Below are 13,088 nucleotides of genomic sequence, written 5' to 3'. Positions count from 1 at the left end.
GCACCTGGCTAACCATCCAGCTAAGCCAGGAGTCTTCAAACTTGGCTCTTTTATGACTTGTGGATTTCAACTGGGAGTTGAAGTCCACAAGTCATAATAGGGCCAAGTTTGAAGTCCCCTGAGCTAAGCAGAATAGACTTGTTTAATACTTGAACGGGAAACCGCTAGGGCTGTGGACTAGCCTGGAAAGTTGTGAGGGGGAATGGAGAAAGGGAATGTTGAACCACTTCCCTGTTGCTGCTAAGAAAACTACGTGGTAGTTATGAAGTTACCAGGAGCCAAGCTCAATCCGAATGTTTTACTTCATTATAATACATATATATATTAATGTTTGAAGTGGGTTTGCTGGGCTTCAGGACTGCTGATCTCTGCTATTATACAGTGATCTAATTCAAGGCAATTTCTTTACTAGGAAAATGGAGTCGCTTAGTTTCTACACCACATATCTCAACATCAAAGCAGGCCAGCTTGACTGAGCCATCTGCTGTAATGCAAGGGAAAGGAGCCTCTGAGCACGTGCAGCCATGTATAGAAACCCCCCCAAGCAAGGGGGCTGCTTTGATCAGTGCATCACTTTGATCAAAGCCTTGCTGTAGCAAAGTTCCCCCCTTCAAAACTCCACACAGCTCTCTCTGCACTCCCTTTCGCTTGCAGCTGGAAGAAGAACTCCAGGGCATCTCTAAAGTTGTTATTTGCAGTTGTGTAGATGACTGGGGGAAGGGGGAAGCTTCATTGATTAGAATACACGTGATGTATTGCCTGTTCCTTTCACAAATCACAAAGTCACTTCCCCTTGGAGATTGACATCTGCTAGAAAGCTCTTAATTAGAATGCTGTAGGTTGCAGCTCCAGTGCTGAATATGCTGTTCAGGGAAGATCCAGAGGACTCAGTTGGCATTACAAGGAAAGAGCAATTCTCTGCTAGCGCAGAACAAAGAAAATCAAGATGGGGATTTGGATTTTGAATGAAAGTTTGTCAGTTCTGCTTGTTGTAAGTACTTCATAATCAAACTACTGATTCTGATAAATCGCTGGTGTTTGGAGGGGAATTCTTGAATTTTTGCTACATTTTTTCAGGTTCAGCATGGTTTTCTCTAGCGTAAAAGTTGTGGTGGTAAATAAAGTGCAGTCCCGATATCTGTTATTCACCTCCTGGATTTGTAAAATGGAAAAGGGAGGCCATGGAGAAGATGAAGCTGGATTTTCTGTTTTGTTTTTTCACACAACCATTTGTGAATTTCTCAAAGCACTAAGGAAGACATTTCTAAACCAATGGGCATAAATAAATACTTGAAATCAACTAGTGAAAACTTCTCTGTTCTAGTTATTGTGGTTGGGGATGAACATCTACTTGTTCACTATCACATTCTTCTGGTATGAATACGAGGATGCCTACCTCTACACACGTGTTATGCTGGGTGTGAGTAAAATTCTTCTGAAATACCTTCTGGATCTTTTATTTATCTCTCCATCTATTTTGTTATGCCAACCCAATCCGCTCATTTGCCCAACTTTCCACCACATCTTTGCTTCTGTATGCACCTATCTCTTTACTTAGACCACTATTTCTCAAACCTGGCAACTTTGTTTGTCCAACTCCCAGCATGCTGGCTGAGGACTTTTGGGAGTTGAAGTCCACACATGCCTTAAAGTTGTCAATAAATTTGTTTTAAAATTATTTCCCTTTATGCACCTGTCACCCTTTAAAAATATATAGTTTCTAATGGGTCATGCAATGCATGTTTTAAGGTATAGGGTGGGGAATAAAAAAAACAGTCTATCCATTATCTACAAACTCTTCATTCCCCACCTCAATACTTCTTAAATGAACCTACTATTTTGTCTTCTTCCCTTGCTGCAGAGGTCACTTATCCTGCCTTAGTAACAACAGAGATAGATTTTCTCTGTGGTGATCTGTCCCTAAAGTGATACTTTTAGGTCTTCCAACAGTACCATTAAATCTGAGTACCTAAATCTTTCCACCCTGCTGCTGGTTGTTCTCTTCCTTTCCTTTTTTATACCTTAGACTTAGAAGGCTTAGAGCAGTGAATGCCCAAACTGCAACCCAAAACCCACTTATGTATCATCGGGTGCTGGGTGGGCGTGGCCCATTGGATGGGTGTGGCTGCGGTGGTAACGGCAGACTGGATGGGACTAAAAAGTTCAATCAATCAATTCCAACTTTGCGAGATCTTTTTTTTTCCCGCGAGAAATTGAAATTGATTGATTGATTGAACCTTTTTTGGGGCACATGGCGGCAGAGGCCTAAAGTGAAAAGGTTTTATAAAACCCAGCTGAAGGCCTAGGACTGGGGCAACGGCTCGCGTGCCCACAAAGAGGGCTCTGTGTGCCACCTGTAGCACGCGTGCCATAGGTTTGCCACCACAGGCTTAGAGCCTTCTCCAGAGAACTAGGCCTTCACACAATGTTGCTAAAGTAGGATTATTTGTTTGACCACCATAAGCATAATTTATTACCTTATTTGATATCTCTGAACTTAGTTGCCATATAGTAGGCCTTAAGGTCAGAAACATGACTACAAGATATTTTGCTGATACCAAATAATTGGCCAACCTTTTCAAAAAAAGGTTGCTGTGCTATTTAAGACTGAATGTCTTTGTCTCTATCTTTCACTTTAGACTATATCAATCATTTTATCCAAGGTCAGCTTAGGAATTATACCTTCAGAAATAAACCAAAAAAAAAAAAGATTTGATTGCTTTAGCGTGTGAAATTCTTAGTTTCACCTAAGTAACAGTTTTGTTCTCCTGATACCTAGTCTGCACTTTCATGGGCAAGAGCTTCTGCTGCTTGCCTCAACTTCAACTGTTTGCTGATCCTCCTGCCAGTCAGCAGAAACCTCATCTCCTTCCTACGGGGAAGTTTTGTAAGTAATGTTTAGTGATGGCGCTAGTCCATCCATTGTCTTTTTAACTCTTATTGCCGTGGTTCAACATTTTAGTATAATTTCAGATTCAGATAGAAATGCCCTTTCTTGTTCAAGAAGAAGATAATCTGTAAGATTTAATTTTAAGTGGATTATGCTGGTAAGCAGATGCTGGTAAGTAAATATCTCTGGACCAGGAGCATAAAAGGTGGCTTTGGGCCAATCCTCTCTCTGACCCCAACCTATCTCACAGAGGGGTTACTGTGGGCATTAAATTTGAAGACCTTCTAAGTGAGCCACCTATGGCCTCTTAGAGAAAAATGGGGAATAAATGCAATAAATAAAAGTTTATTGAAACACACATTATAATGGAGTTGATGCATAATATTGGCTTAGTCGAGAGGTGTTCCCACTAGAGAGAAGATGTTTCAGCTGTATCTTTTTTCCCATGGCAGCTTCCTATGTTCACTAAAAAGTGCTTTGAGTCATGAAGTACAATAAAGTTCCAAGAGGGAAGAGAACTGGCAAAAATTGGGTCTCCCTTCTTTCATGGGCAGTTTCCTTTGGATCTCAGTTTGTTCCATGGAAGGAGAAAATCCCTGCATTGTTGGAAAGACAATTCTGGATAGACTTTGATTAACATAGTACATAAGAACTTAGTCAGTGTTACTTGCTTGTTGATGGAATAAAACAAGGAGAAAAAGATGTATGAATGCATCTGTTAGATATAATATCACTTCTCATTATGGAAAAGAGCCAATTCACCAGACAAGAGTCACAAGGAAATTATCTCACTGTGATTTTTATCTTGTCTGAGTTTATTGTTTCATTGTGCCTTATAACATTCATAAATGTGACGCCTGAAATAGGGTGATCTTGCCCAAATGAATAATGACTGTGTGGACTTGTTTGCACCATATTCTCAACCTAGTTAACTCTTGTGGTTCACAACAAAAGGCTGTGATGCTAGGATGTAAGGCAATTGTATAGCAGAGAATTCACAGCAACCTTTCATTATTATCATTCACATAATTCTTTAGAAAAAGCTGTGATCCCTATTTCAAACTGGTTAAACAATGTAATGCGGAAACTGCATATTTGCCAGTATAAAGTAGGTGCTAATTATGAAATGGACAAATTCTGGAAAAAAAAATCTGCAGATAGGAAATCGTTTAAGACATTTAGAAATAAAATGGACTGTTAAAAAGATAGCCTTTTGTAACAGAATGGTACCATAAATATATTTTTCTGCCTTGTGATGCAGAAAAATATGCCTCTGTTTGTGCTTTTTAAAAAATGTTTTAAAGAAAAACAGCTGTAGCCTATATCAATTAAATACACGGTATAATCTTTTTTCCATAACAGAAAGTTTTATACTTTTTCCAATAAAATTTTAACCAGCAAAACTGTTGCTTTTTCAGTATGCAAACAAGTTATATTTTGGTGCTGCAACTAAAGGATTAATTTAATATTTAACCTCCTGAGTTGTAGGCTACATCATATGATACATATAAAATATAATAAGCTATGTATTATCATCATTTAACAAGGATGTTTGAGCCTTGTTAAGCTATGGACTTTCCTCTCTCTTTATTCTGTCTTTTTGAAGTGGTTGTATATTTTTGTTTCCATTTTTATCAGCTGCAGATTACAAAAAAAAAGGATAAACTGTGATTTATTCACATTTACAGTTCCCTATCAAGTCAACTTCATACTATGGATTATGCACCTTGCTTCAATAATTGTGTGGACAGAAACTCTATTTTAGATTGAAAAATGTCTAATCTCATTCTTGTCTCATGTATTATGGGAGGGAGGAGAGGAATGAATATCACAGTTACTAAATTCAAGCTCAGAGTCATGTAAATGAAATAAACATGATTTAAAATACATCTTTGTTTTCGTCAAGTGTTGCAGAACAATACTGAGGAGACAACTGGATAAAAATATCACATTTCACAAGATGATTGCCTATGGAGTCGCTGTAAATGCAAGTAAGTTTGAAAACATGTTGCCTGCAATATTACTTTTTTTCTAACCGGGATCATACAAATTCAGCATATTAGCCACATGCTTGAGTAATTCCATGTACCTCCCAATGCTCAATTATTATGGATCAGTGGAAATTAACTGTGGGAAAAAAACCTTAAACTAGATTTTAGAAATATAATCCTATACTTATTTTCAGTTGGACTTAGTGGTGGTCTTAATTTTTTTTTTCGGGTTCTGTACTAGAGTATCACTGAGATTCCCACCAGAACCAGCTGGTGTAGCTAGCGGTTTTATTCTAAACTTTGTCAGCCTGTGATCTAGCCATGAAGGTACCATTACTAAAATCTAAAGTAAACAACACAAAGCTAAATTTTGATCTTCTTCATACAGGATATCTTTATGATGGAAATTTTATCTTCATATAAGGTTTTCTTTTTTTCTCCACTGAGAGTATGACAAAATTAGCTCCCTTCCTAATCCCTGGAGTTAGCATAAAGGACTTCCTATTGCAATGACTTTTGTTGTGATGAAAACCATTTCTTAAGCCTCTCCTAGCTTTAGTGGAGTTGGACTTAATTCAACTGCTTTGAAAATGGGAAACCCATACAATCCTCATTACCGCCATTCTTTTACATTTCTATTTCTAGCTTTAACTGAAATAGGAATATTTGTTCCTTTTGTATAGTGTACATGTAGATTTTATTTACTTTATTTTCCAGCAGAAAGACAAGTTTATTGTACATAAAGTACAACAAAGATACTGTACCGCAGAGACAATGCAACATTAGGCCTTTGATCCACTTTGTCTAACATTCTGGTATTACATCATGGCCAACCAGGTATCTCCAGGAAATTCACAAATATAGATGGGAGGACAATAGTCTTCAATGATTGTTCTCTAGCAGCTGGTGTTTAAGATATATAGTCACTCCTTGTTTAGCAACTATCTCCGTTAGCAACCATTTGCAAATATGATGGTAATAAATGGTAACTAAAAAAATCATTTTCCAACCAATGCATGCATTTACAACCAAATTTCATATCCCCGTCTACAAGCCATCTAAATTGGTGGTTATCTGCATCTGATGACACCACCATCTCGAACAAATCATGCAATATAAAAAATTTCAAATCTTTCCTTTGATCAGTTCTGGATCATTTACATTCAGTTTCAGTTAATAATGCCTAATTCTAACATTATAGGAATCTTAGGAGAAAAATATTCTTTCTATCCCCACCTTCTATGCCTGACATGCTTTAATTTATCTCCACTTTGCCTACCTTTACTATCTTTGTTCACAGCTCATAAGGAACATCTAAACAATAAGATGAATGTTTCAGTCATTTTACCAAACAGGTGCTGATGTTTCTTGAATCTAATATGGCATAATTCCTACCAGAATCAATGAGCTGGATTTTTGTTCTTTGTTTTGCTGAAAACCTCAAAAGAGTATGGAATTCAGAATATGCCACAAAGCAATACGATGAGATGCTTCTTTATCATGGACAGCAATTTATCAATTTGCTTTCATCATATGAATACATTCCTGAAAAATGTGCACACATTTCTTTTTCTTAATTAAGAACTCATTCCAGAAATAGAAATCCATTAATTTGACTTATTTTAGTTTTCTCATGTAACGAAGTAAAAGTCCACCAAACTGCGTTGACTGCGCTTTGCAATTTAAGTTTAAGAGGTTAGGCATGAAAGTTATTCATAAAGCGGGAATACATTTCAGTATGTATCACATATTTTTTATAATGACTGATATATGGAATAATCCATTTATATTTAAAAATCTTACCTGAGGTATGTCCCAGAGGAATGAAAGAAAGAGCCCATGATAGTTATAGAAGGGTGTCTACACCTATAGATAGTTATAGAAGGGTGTCTACACCTATAATTTTAAATTAAGTCTTTTAGAACCCAAATACCCAGGGTTGACTTGCTCTGGGACCCATCAATAAAAGAATGTCATGGCACCCAGGAGACATGCTGGCTCTTTGGGCAACTATCCCTCCTGATGCTACATAGCCATGATCCTAGTGTCCCTTAGGAAAGTCTTAAAAACCTGGCTCTATTTCCAGGTCCATCCTTTCCATTTTAATCACCAGTAAAGCAGCACAAGTTGTAGCATTTCGATCACTCTAAAACATCATGGACAGCGAAAGGATGCCAAGTGGGAGAGGGGTGACAGCAGAGCTATCAAAGCACTGGTTCAAAAGACAGAAGGGTGAAACTAGAATGTGAAGCTCTAGAACGTTTCTGGGAAAACAGATTTGAATCTTATACCTCTGAGGTCCTCCTATTTACAACAATGCACAAGTACTCCTCAATTTACGACCTTTGTTTTGTTTAACGACCATCGCAAAAAATATTGTAAAATCAGGTCAGACACTTGGGTGACCCATTTTATGACTGTCATGACTTACAACCTTGATGGTTAGATTCCGTAATGGTCATAAGTCGAGGTCTACCTGTAAATTGACAAGTGATTGATTATATGGGGAATAGTAAAGTGTTTAATTAGAAAATGACAAACCAGTTTAACTACTATAATAATAATAATAGTAATAATAGTAATAGTAGGAATAATAATAATAATGATGATAATAATAATAATAATAATAATAATAATAATAATAATAATAATAATAATAATAATAATAATAATAATAATAATAATAATAATAATAATAAAAAAAAGTTGGAAGGGATCTTGGAGGTCATCTAGTCCAACCCCCTGCTCAGGCAGGAAACCCTATACCATTTCAGACAAATGGCTGTCCAGTCTCTTCTTAAAAAACTTCCAGTGTTTTGGAACATTCACAACCTCTGGAGGCAAGTTGTTCCACTAATTAATTGTTCCACTGATTAATTGTTCAGGAAATTTCTTTTTAGTCCTAGGTTGCTTCTCTCTTTGGTTAGTTTCCATCCATTGCTTCTTGTCCTGCCTTCAGGTACTTTGGAGAATAGCTTGACTCCCTCTTCTTTGTGGCAGCCCCTGGGATATTGGAACACTGCTATCATGTCATCCCTCGTCCTTCTCTTCATTAAACTAGACATACCCAATTCCAGCAACCGTTCCTTATATGTAATATATCCAAGACTTACATGTTGTAATTCCTATTTTTTCTCTCTCAAATGCGAATTCTATGACAATTGTATGTGTTTTACTGAGGATAAACACAAAGTAATACAAAATAACAAAACTTAACTCTTGCTTCATTCTTTCTTTGCTTACTGATCAGATAGCTAATGACTTGTAATTGCAGTTTATATAAAATCTCTCCATAATAATAAAGTATAAAGTAACTAGATTCAAAATAATAATAACAATAACAATGGTGAATATTTTCCATGCTGTCAAATAATATGCTAAAGCTGTAAAGCAGCAAAGCCAAAGAAATAGCCAATGCCTTGCTTATCATGACTATCATGTGTATGTGTGTGTATACACACACAAAGAAATACATATACAAAATCAGGGCAATACCATTTGGAAGAAGACATGTAATAGAGGCAGGACAGAGATTAGCATTAGGAACAGGAAAAATCATGGCAGTATTTTGCATTACAAGGATAAATGAATAATGCTTCCATTCAGCAATAATGAACAAACCTATGTGCTATCTCTTAGTCAAGGAAAGAAAACTTTATCAAATGTACTGATTGACTATGGCAGGAAGATAGTCCCTCCTAAATTGATGTCTGCCTTATTCCAGTAATAACACATCATAATCTTTACTTTCTAAAACCTATTTTCATAGCTATTCACATCATTGCACATTTGGTCAATATAGAACAATTTCATCTCAGCCATTCAAAACAAGCAGGAGACTTGCGGAATAAACTATCTGGCATTGGTGGAAGCCCGAATGAAAGCTACTTGAACCCCATCAGAAGCTACGACACAGTAGGTTGGTTTTGATGTTAGTCTTGTGGTTGATTAGCTTTCATTCATCAGAAAGATTCCTGTACTGTACTCACAAAACACAATCCAACTCATATCCTAAATTAAAATAAAAATGTTGGCAGCAGAGAAATGAAAAAGAATACATAAAATGGGGAATCAAGTGAGGGTCATTTTGCAGGGATATAGTAATCAAGTATGCATAAGAATACAAAAATAAAAGATTTTGAATTGCCCACTGATATTAGTTGTTGATCATTTCTTTGCCATATTCTCTTGAAACCCATGGCGACATAACTTTGATGTGAGATGGGGAATGGGAGAGAGAGATGATGATACTGTTAGAAGTAAGTCTTCATCCTGGTTCATCCAAGCCGGGAATAAATAAGCAACATGGCGACTGCTTTGGGAAGACGGTTACAGTTTATTGAAGAAGCAGAAAGATGGTTCTTGCAGGAAAGAGCAGAGGAGAGAGAGAAGGGCTGAGCACATGAGCAGTAGGTTTTTATACCTTCTCTAGCCTTTTGTTTGGAAGTTTCCTGTTCCTGTGGCATGAACTTTAAGGCTATTTCCTGTGTCATGTATTCTGACCTGAGGCTAGGTGTAGTCTCTGGTATACTTGATGGTAATGGGTTAGTCCTATTATGTCCCAAAAGTCATATCCTGCTTCCCTGGGGCTGGGCTAATGACTCCTAGAGTTTGGGTGGGGTATGCAGATTTTAAGTCCCTTTGTCTTCTTGAGTTCCCTGGCTCCAACTTTCTGATGGTTTTACATTTGCATTTGTATAGGGCTGGCTACTGCTTGGGGCAAAGAGATTTGAGGCCAGGGTTGGGTTTTGGTTTTAAAAATGCTTTTGAGGAAAAATATATTTTTCTGCCCTTTTAATATTTCCTTCTCTGGGCTAACTTCCCTCAATACCATGGCAATCTTCATGTTCAACAATCATTTGCCATTGTTCTAAAACCAGTACAAATGTACAGTTATTATTGCCAATAAAATAATTTAGGCTGTCATCCTAAATTCACTTACCAGTGAGTAAGTTCCAATGGGCAGCCACACATTTTAAACAATTAAATATTCATTTATATTATCTACAAGATTTTCCCTCATTGTAATTGCTGTAAAAATAGATTATGTTTAAGATAGTAGAATCCAATCACTATACAGCATAGCCAAAAAACTTTTGATTAAATTCTACAGATGCTACAGATGGATATGCTTCCTTCTGGTATATTCTATATTCCTCCTGGAGGAATATAGAGTCATGCTATTACCCTGTATTCCTTTATTCTATAATGCTATGCTTTCCCCATCATTAATGTCTGCTTCATTTAATCTTGTTCGAATCATGTATTTCCTTCAGAATACCCAACTATAGTATAATAGGGACTGCTAAGACAGGCTTGCTTCCTCTTACCACTTCACAAAAATACAGGAATTGCACCCCTTGTTATTGATAGGTTTTTAGTATTACATAGAAAATAGGTTTTAATGTCAATGCCACGGGGTCTGGTCTTAAAAGAAATTAAATTAAATTAATATTTTTATTACACTATTAATTCCTATAAACCACTTTCCATTTAGAATACATTAGCTGAAATCCTGAGAACCATAGCTGGAGTGACAGGATTCCTAATTACTGTGTCGCTAATTCTGATAATGACCTCGTCTACTGAAACCATTAGAAGGTCCTTCTATGAGGTGTTCTGGTATACCCATCACTTATTCATTGTTTTCTTCGCTGGCCTGGTAGTTCATGGTATGGGGTAAGTATGTATACATATATATAATAGTCACACAGCAAAATATTATTTTGAATGTTCAAATTACGAGATCACCAATTGGGACTTATAGACTAATTCAGAGATCAAACCTCAAAGCTTAATTTAAAGGAAGCTAGGACAGCCACCCATCAATCTCATCTCTCTTTTCTTCTGAAACTAATCTACCTTAATACATTATATATGATGTTTGGTGTCTGCCAAGCCACCATCAAAGAACATGGTGGCTGAACACCATCAAAACTGACACCAGCCAGATCATCGAAAAACTCAAGAAAGTACTGCAAGATTGGAAGAAGTGGAGAGATCTGGCCCATAGAATTGCATCATCATCTGTGAGGTCTACCGTAGCAAAATATAATATTATTGGAGGAAAAACCACTATTACAAAGGCTAAGTCTTTTATATAGACCTGACTCAAATGTTCCTGATATTTTAAACTGTGGAAAGGCTTTTTGACAACCACAAAAGTGACATTTAACTATAAAATACTGTTTAACTTTGTTATTTTTTTCTAGCCATCTTATCCGTGGTCAAACCAATCAGAGTCTGCTGGTTCACAATGTGAGTTACTGTAAAGATCACTACTGGGAGTGGGAAAGGTCAGCTCAGTGTCCTCTTCCCCAGTTTTCGGGCAACAGCCCTTCGGTAAGAATTGCAATTATATCATGATTATCTCATCATTAATGCTGTTTACAGACTTGTAGAGTTGCCCCTCACCATATGAAAAGGGCTACATACAGTAGTTGAGAGGTGTTAACTGACTCCCCAGAACATAGAACATAGAACAAGAGAGTTGGAAGGGAACAACCGGTTCTCTGTGTGGATGCCGCTTCGGGACGGTCATTCTGGGCCTGGGCAACAAAAAATTAGCTACCGGTTCTGCCGAAGTGGTGCAAACTGACTGAATCCCACCACTGGAAGGGATCCTGTAGGTCTTCTTGTCCATGGCAGGAGATCATATACCATTCCTAAACATCTTTTCTCCTTCAGATCAGAACTGAATGCATCTAGCACATACACACATTAATATACACCTCAACAAATCCCATTAGAACACTTTGAAGCATCTCATCTTCAAAAGATGAGATAGCCCCACATGAAGAACAAGGTAAGCTAAAGAGAAAGAGGATTATAATCCATATGGTGTTCCCACTCCCACAATTTATAACTTGAGCAGAAAATCAGCAGCAGAATTTGGTATTCAAGGACAGCTAGCAAAAAAAATTAAATTTTGAATCCTAAAGATTATCTGCCAGCCTGATGTCTTTAAATAAGATATTGTGGCTCTGTCCTAGAAATGATTGCATTCATCTCCCGCTTGCAAATGTGATTCGGGCAGCATACTGCCTATATCTCCCAACCCTTTATATGAAAGTAATGAACTGTGACTCTCTTTTATCAATGCCCATTAGGATGATTTGATATATGAAACAGCTGGTAAACTTATCAAACACGGAAAGCATAATGCTGACACAAGCAGTCTGAATTGGCATTTAAATAGTTTTCATCATCATCTGAGTCATTTTTTTTTTCCAAAGAGGGATGTGCTGCAGTTAAGATCCAAAGCTGAAAAGGTCCTTCAGTGTTGGTGGCCATATATGCTGGTTCTGTTAGTGCCTCCCAGTAGTAGTTATGCTTTTTCCTGAACTTGCACTGAAAAAAATAAATGAATTAAAGTATCAATAGGGTGCATCAATGTGTTTCAGAGAATAGCAATTGCCCACTGTTGGTACTACCAGCTTGAAAAAAAGGGTGAGTTAGGATTTCCTTTAAATAGGAAAGTGTGTTACCCAACAGCTCTGCCGTTTTATTGTTACAAAAAGAAACATAGCTTTTTCTCCTCCACTTTTAGTTAACACTGCAGCTACTGAAATAATCAGATTAGCTGCCATATTCTGCAGCTTTCTGGGACCCTAAAGATCTGGAATTATAACCAAACTACTGCAAACATTTCTTTAGTTTAACTGGACAACACAAATAGGAATGTATAAAGATACATATTAAAAGTAAGACAATAACATGATTTAAGTTTTACCGAATTACAATTGCCTATTTCCAGGAGACTAGGTAGCATGAAATCTAAGGTAAATATCCATACACTTAAAAGATCCTAGGTTCACTGTAATAAATTGGGAAATTCAGTATTACCAAAAGAATGGAATCAAATGTCTCTATTTGGAATTGTAAGTTGTTGTTTCCTCACTGTCACATAAAAGATAGATGAAAGAGAGTCATCCCATAGCAAACTTTTTGCTAATGATGCTAAGAATAGCAAAGCCTGTCTCTTCCTTAGTCTTCATCAGAAGCCTACCCAGGATCATTTAATGCCATTATCGATGACTTGTCATCCTGGCAAAAGGCACGTGTCCTAAATATAATGAATATAACTTTGAACATTCAACAGGGCATTAAAGGCTAATCATTTTGTTGTGTTCTTTGTATTTCCCCCCCTTAATCCCCTATGCATATCCTGATCACCCATTAAGGGTGATTGCCCTTCACCATTGATC

At 37.0% G+C, this 13,088-nt stretch overlaps 1 protein-coding gene across 2 annotated transcripts in view; it reads left to right on the top strand.

The window, feature by feature from the left end:
- Positions 1-946: 946 nt before the first annotated feature.
- The window catches only part of NOX3 (NADPH oxidase 3), a 34,308-nt gene continuing 22,166 nt past the window's right edge, over positions 947-13,088 (top strand). Inside the window, exons 1-8 of one of the 2 annotated variants that reach the window (XM_015823147.1) lie at positions 947-991; positions 1,325-1,420; positions 2,780-2,882; positions 3,343-3,350; positions 4,797-4,881; positions 8,651-8,796; positions 10,379-10,560; positions 11,094-11,223. In XM_015823147.1, coding sequence (XP_015678633.1) covers positions 947-991; positions 1,325-1,420; positions 2,780-2,882; positions 3,343-3,350; positions 4,797-4,881; positions 8,651-8,796; positions 10,379-10,560; positions 11,094-11,223 — 795 coding nt within the window. Of the gene's footprint in view, positions 992-1,324; positions 1,421-2,779; positions 2,897-3,342; positions 3,351-4,796; positions 4,882-8,650; positions 8,797-10,378; positions 10,561-11,093; positions 11,224-13,088 lie in introns of both variants that reach the window. The other variant, XM_015823146.1, reaches the window with a different exon arrangement.

This window comes from Protobothrops mucrosquamatus, unplaced genomic scaffold (genome assembly GCF_001527695.2).
Source record: "Protobothrops mucrosquamatus isolate PMUCROS unplaced genomic scaffold, P.Mucros_1.0 scaffold1784, whole genome shotgun sequence".
NCBI classification, from domain to species: domain Eukaryota; kingdom Metazoa; phylum Chordata; class Lepidosauria; order Squamata; family Viperidae; genus Protobothrops; species Protobothrops mucrosquamatus.
This window is presented reverse-complemented; position numbering and strand designations above follow the sequence as displayed.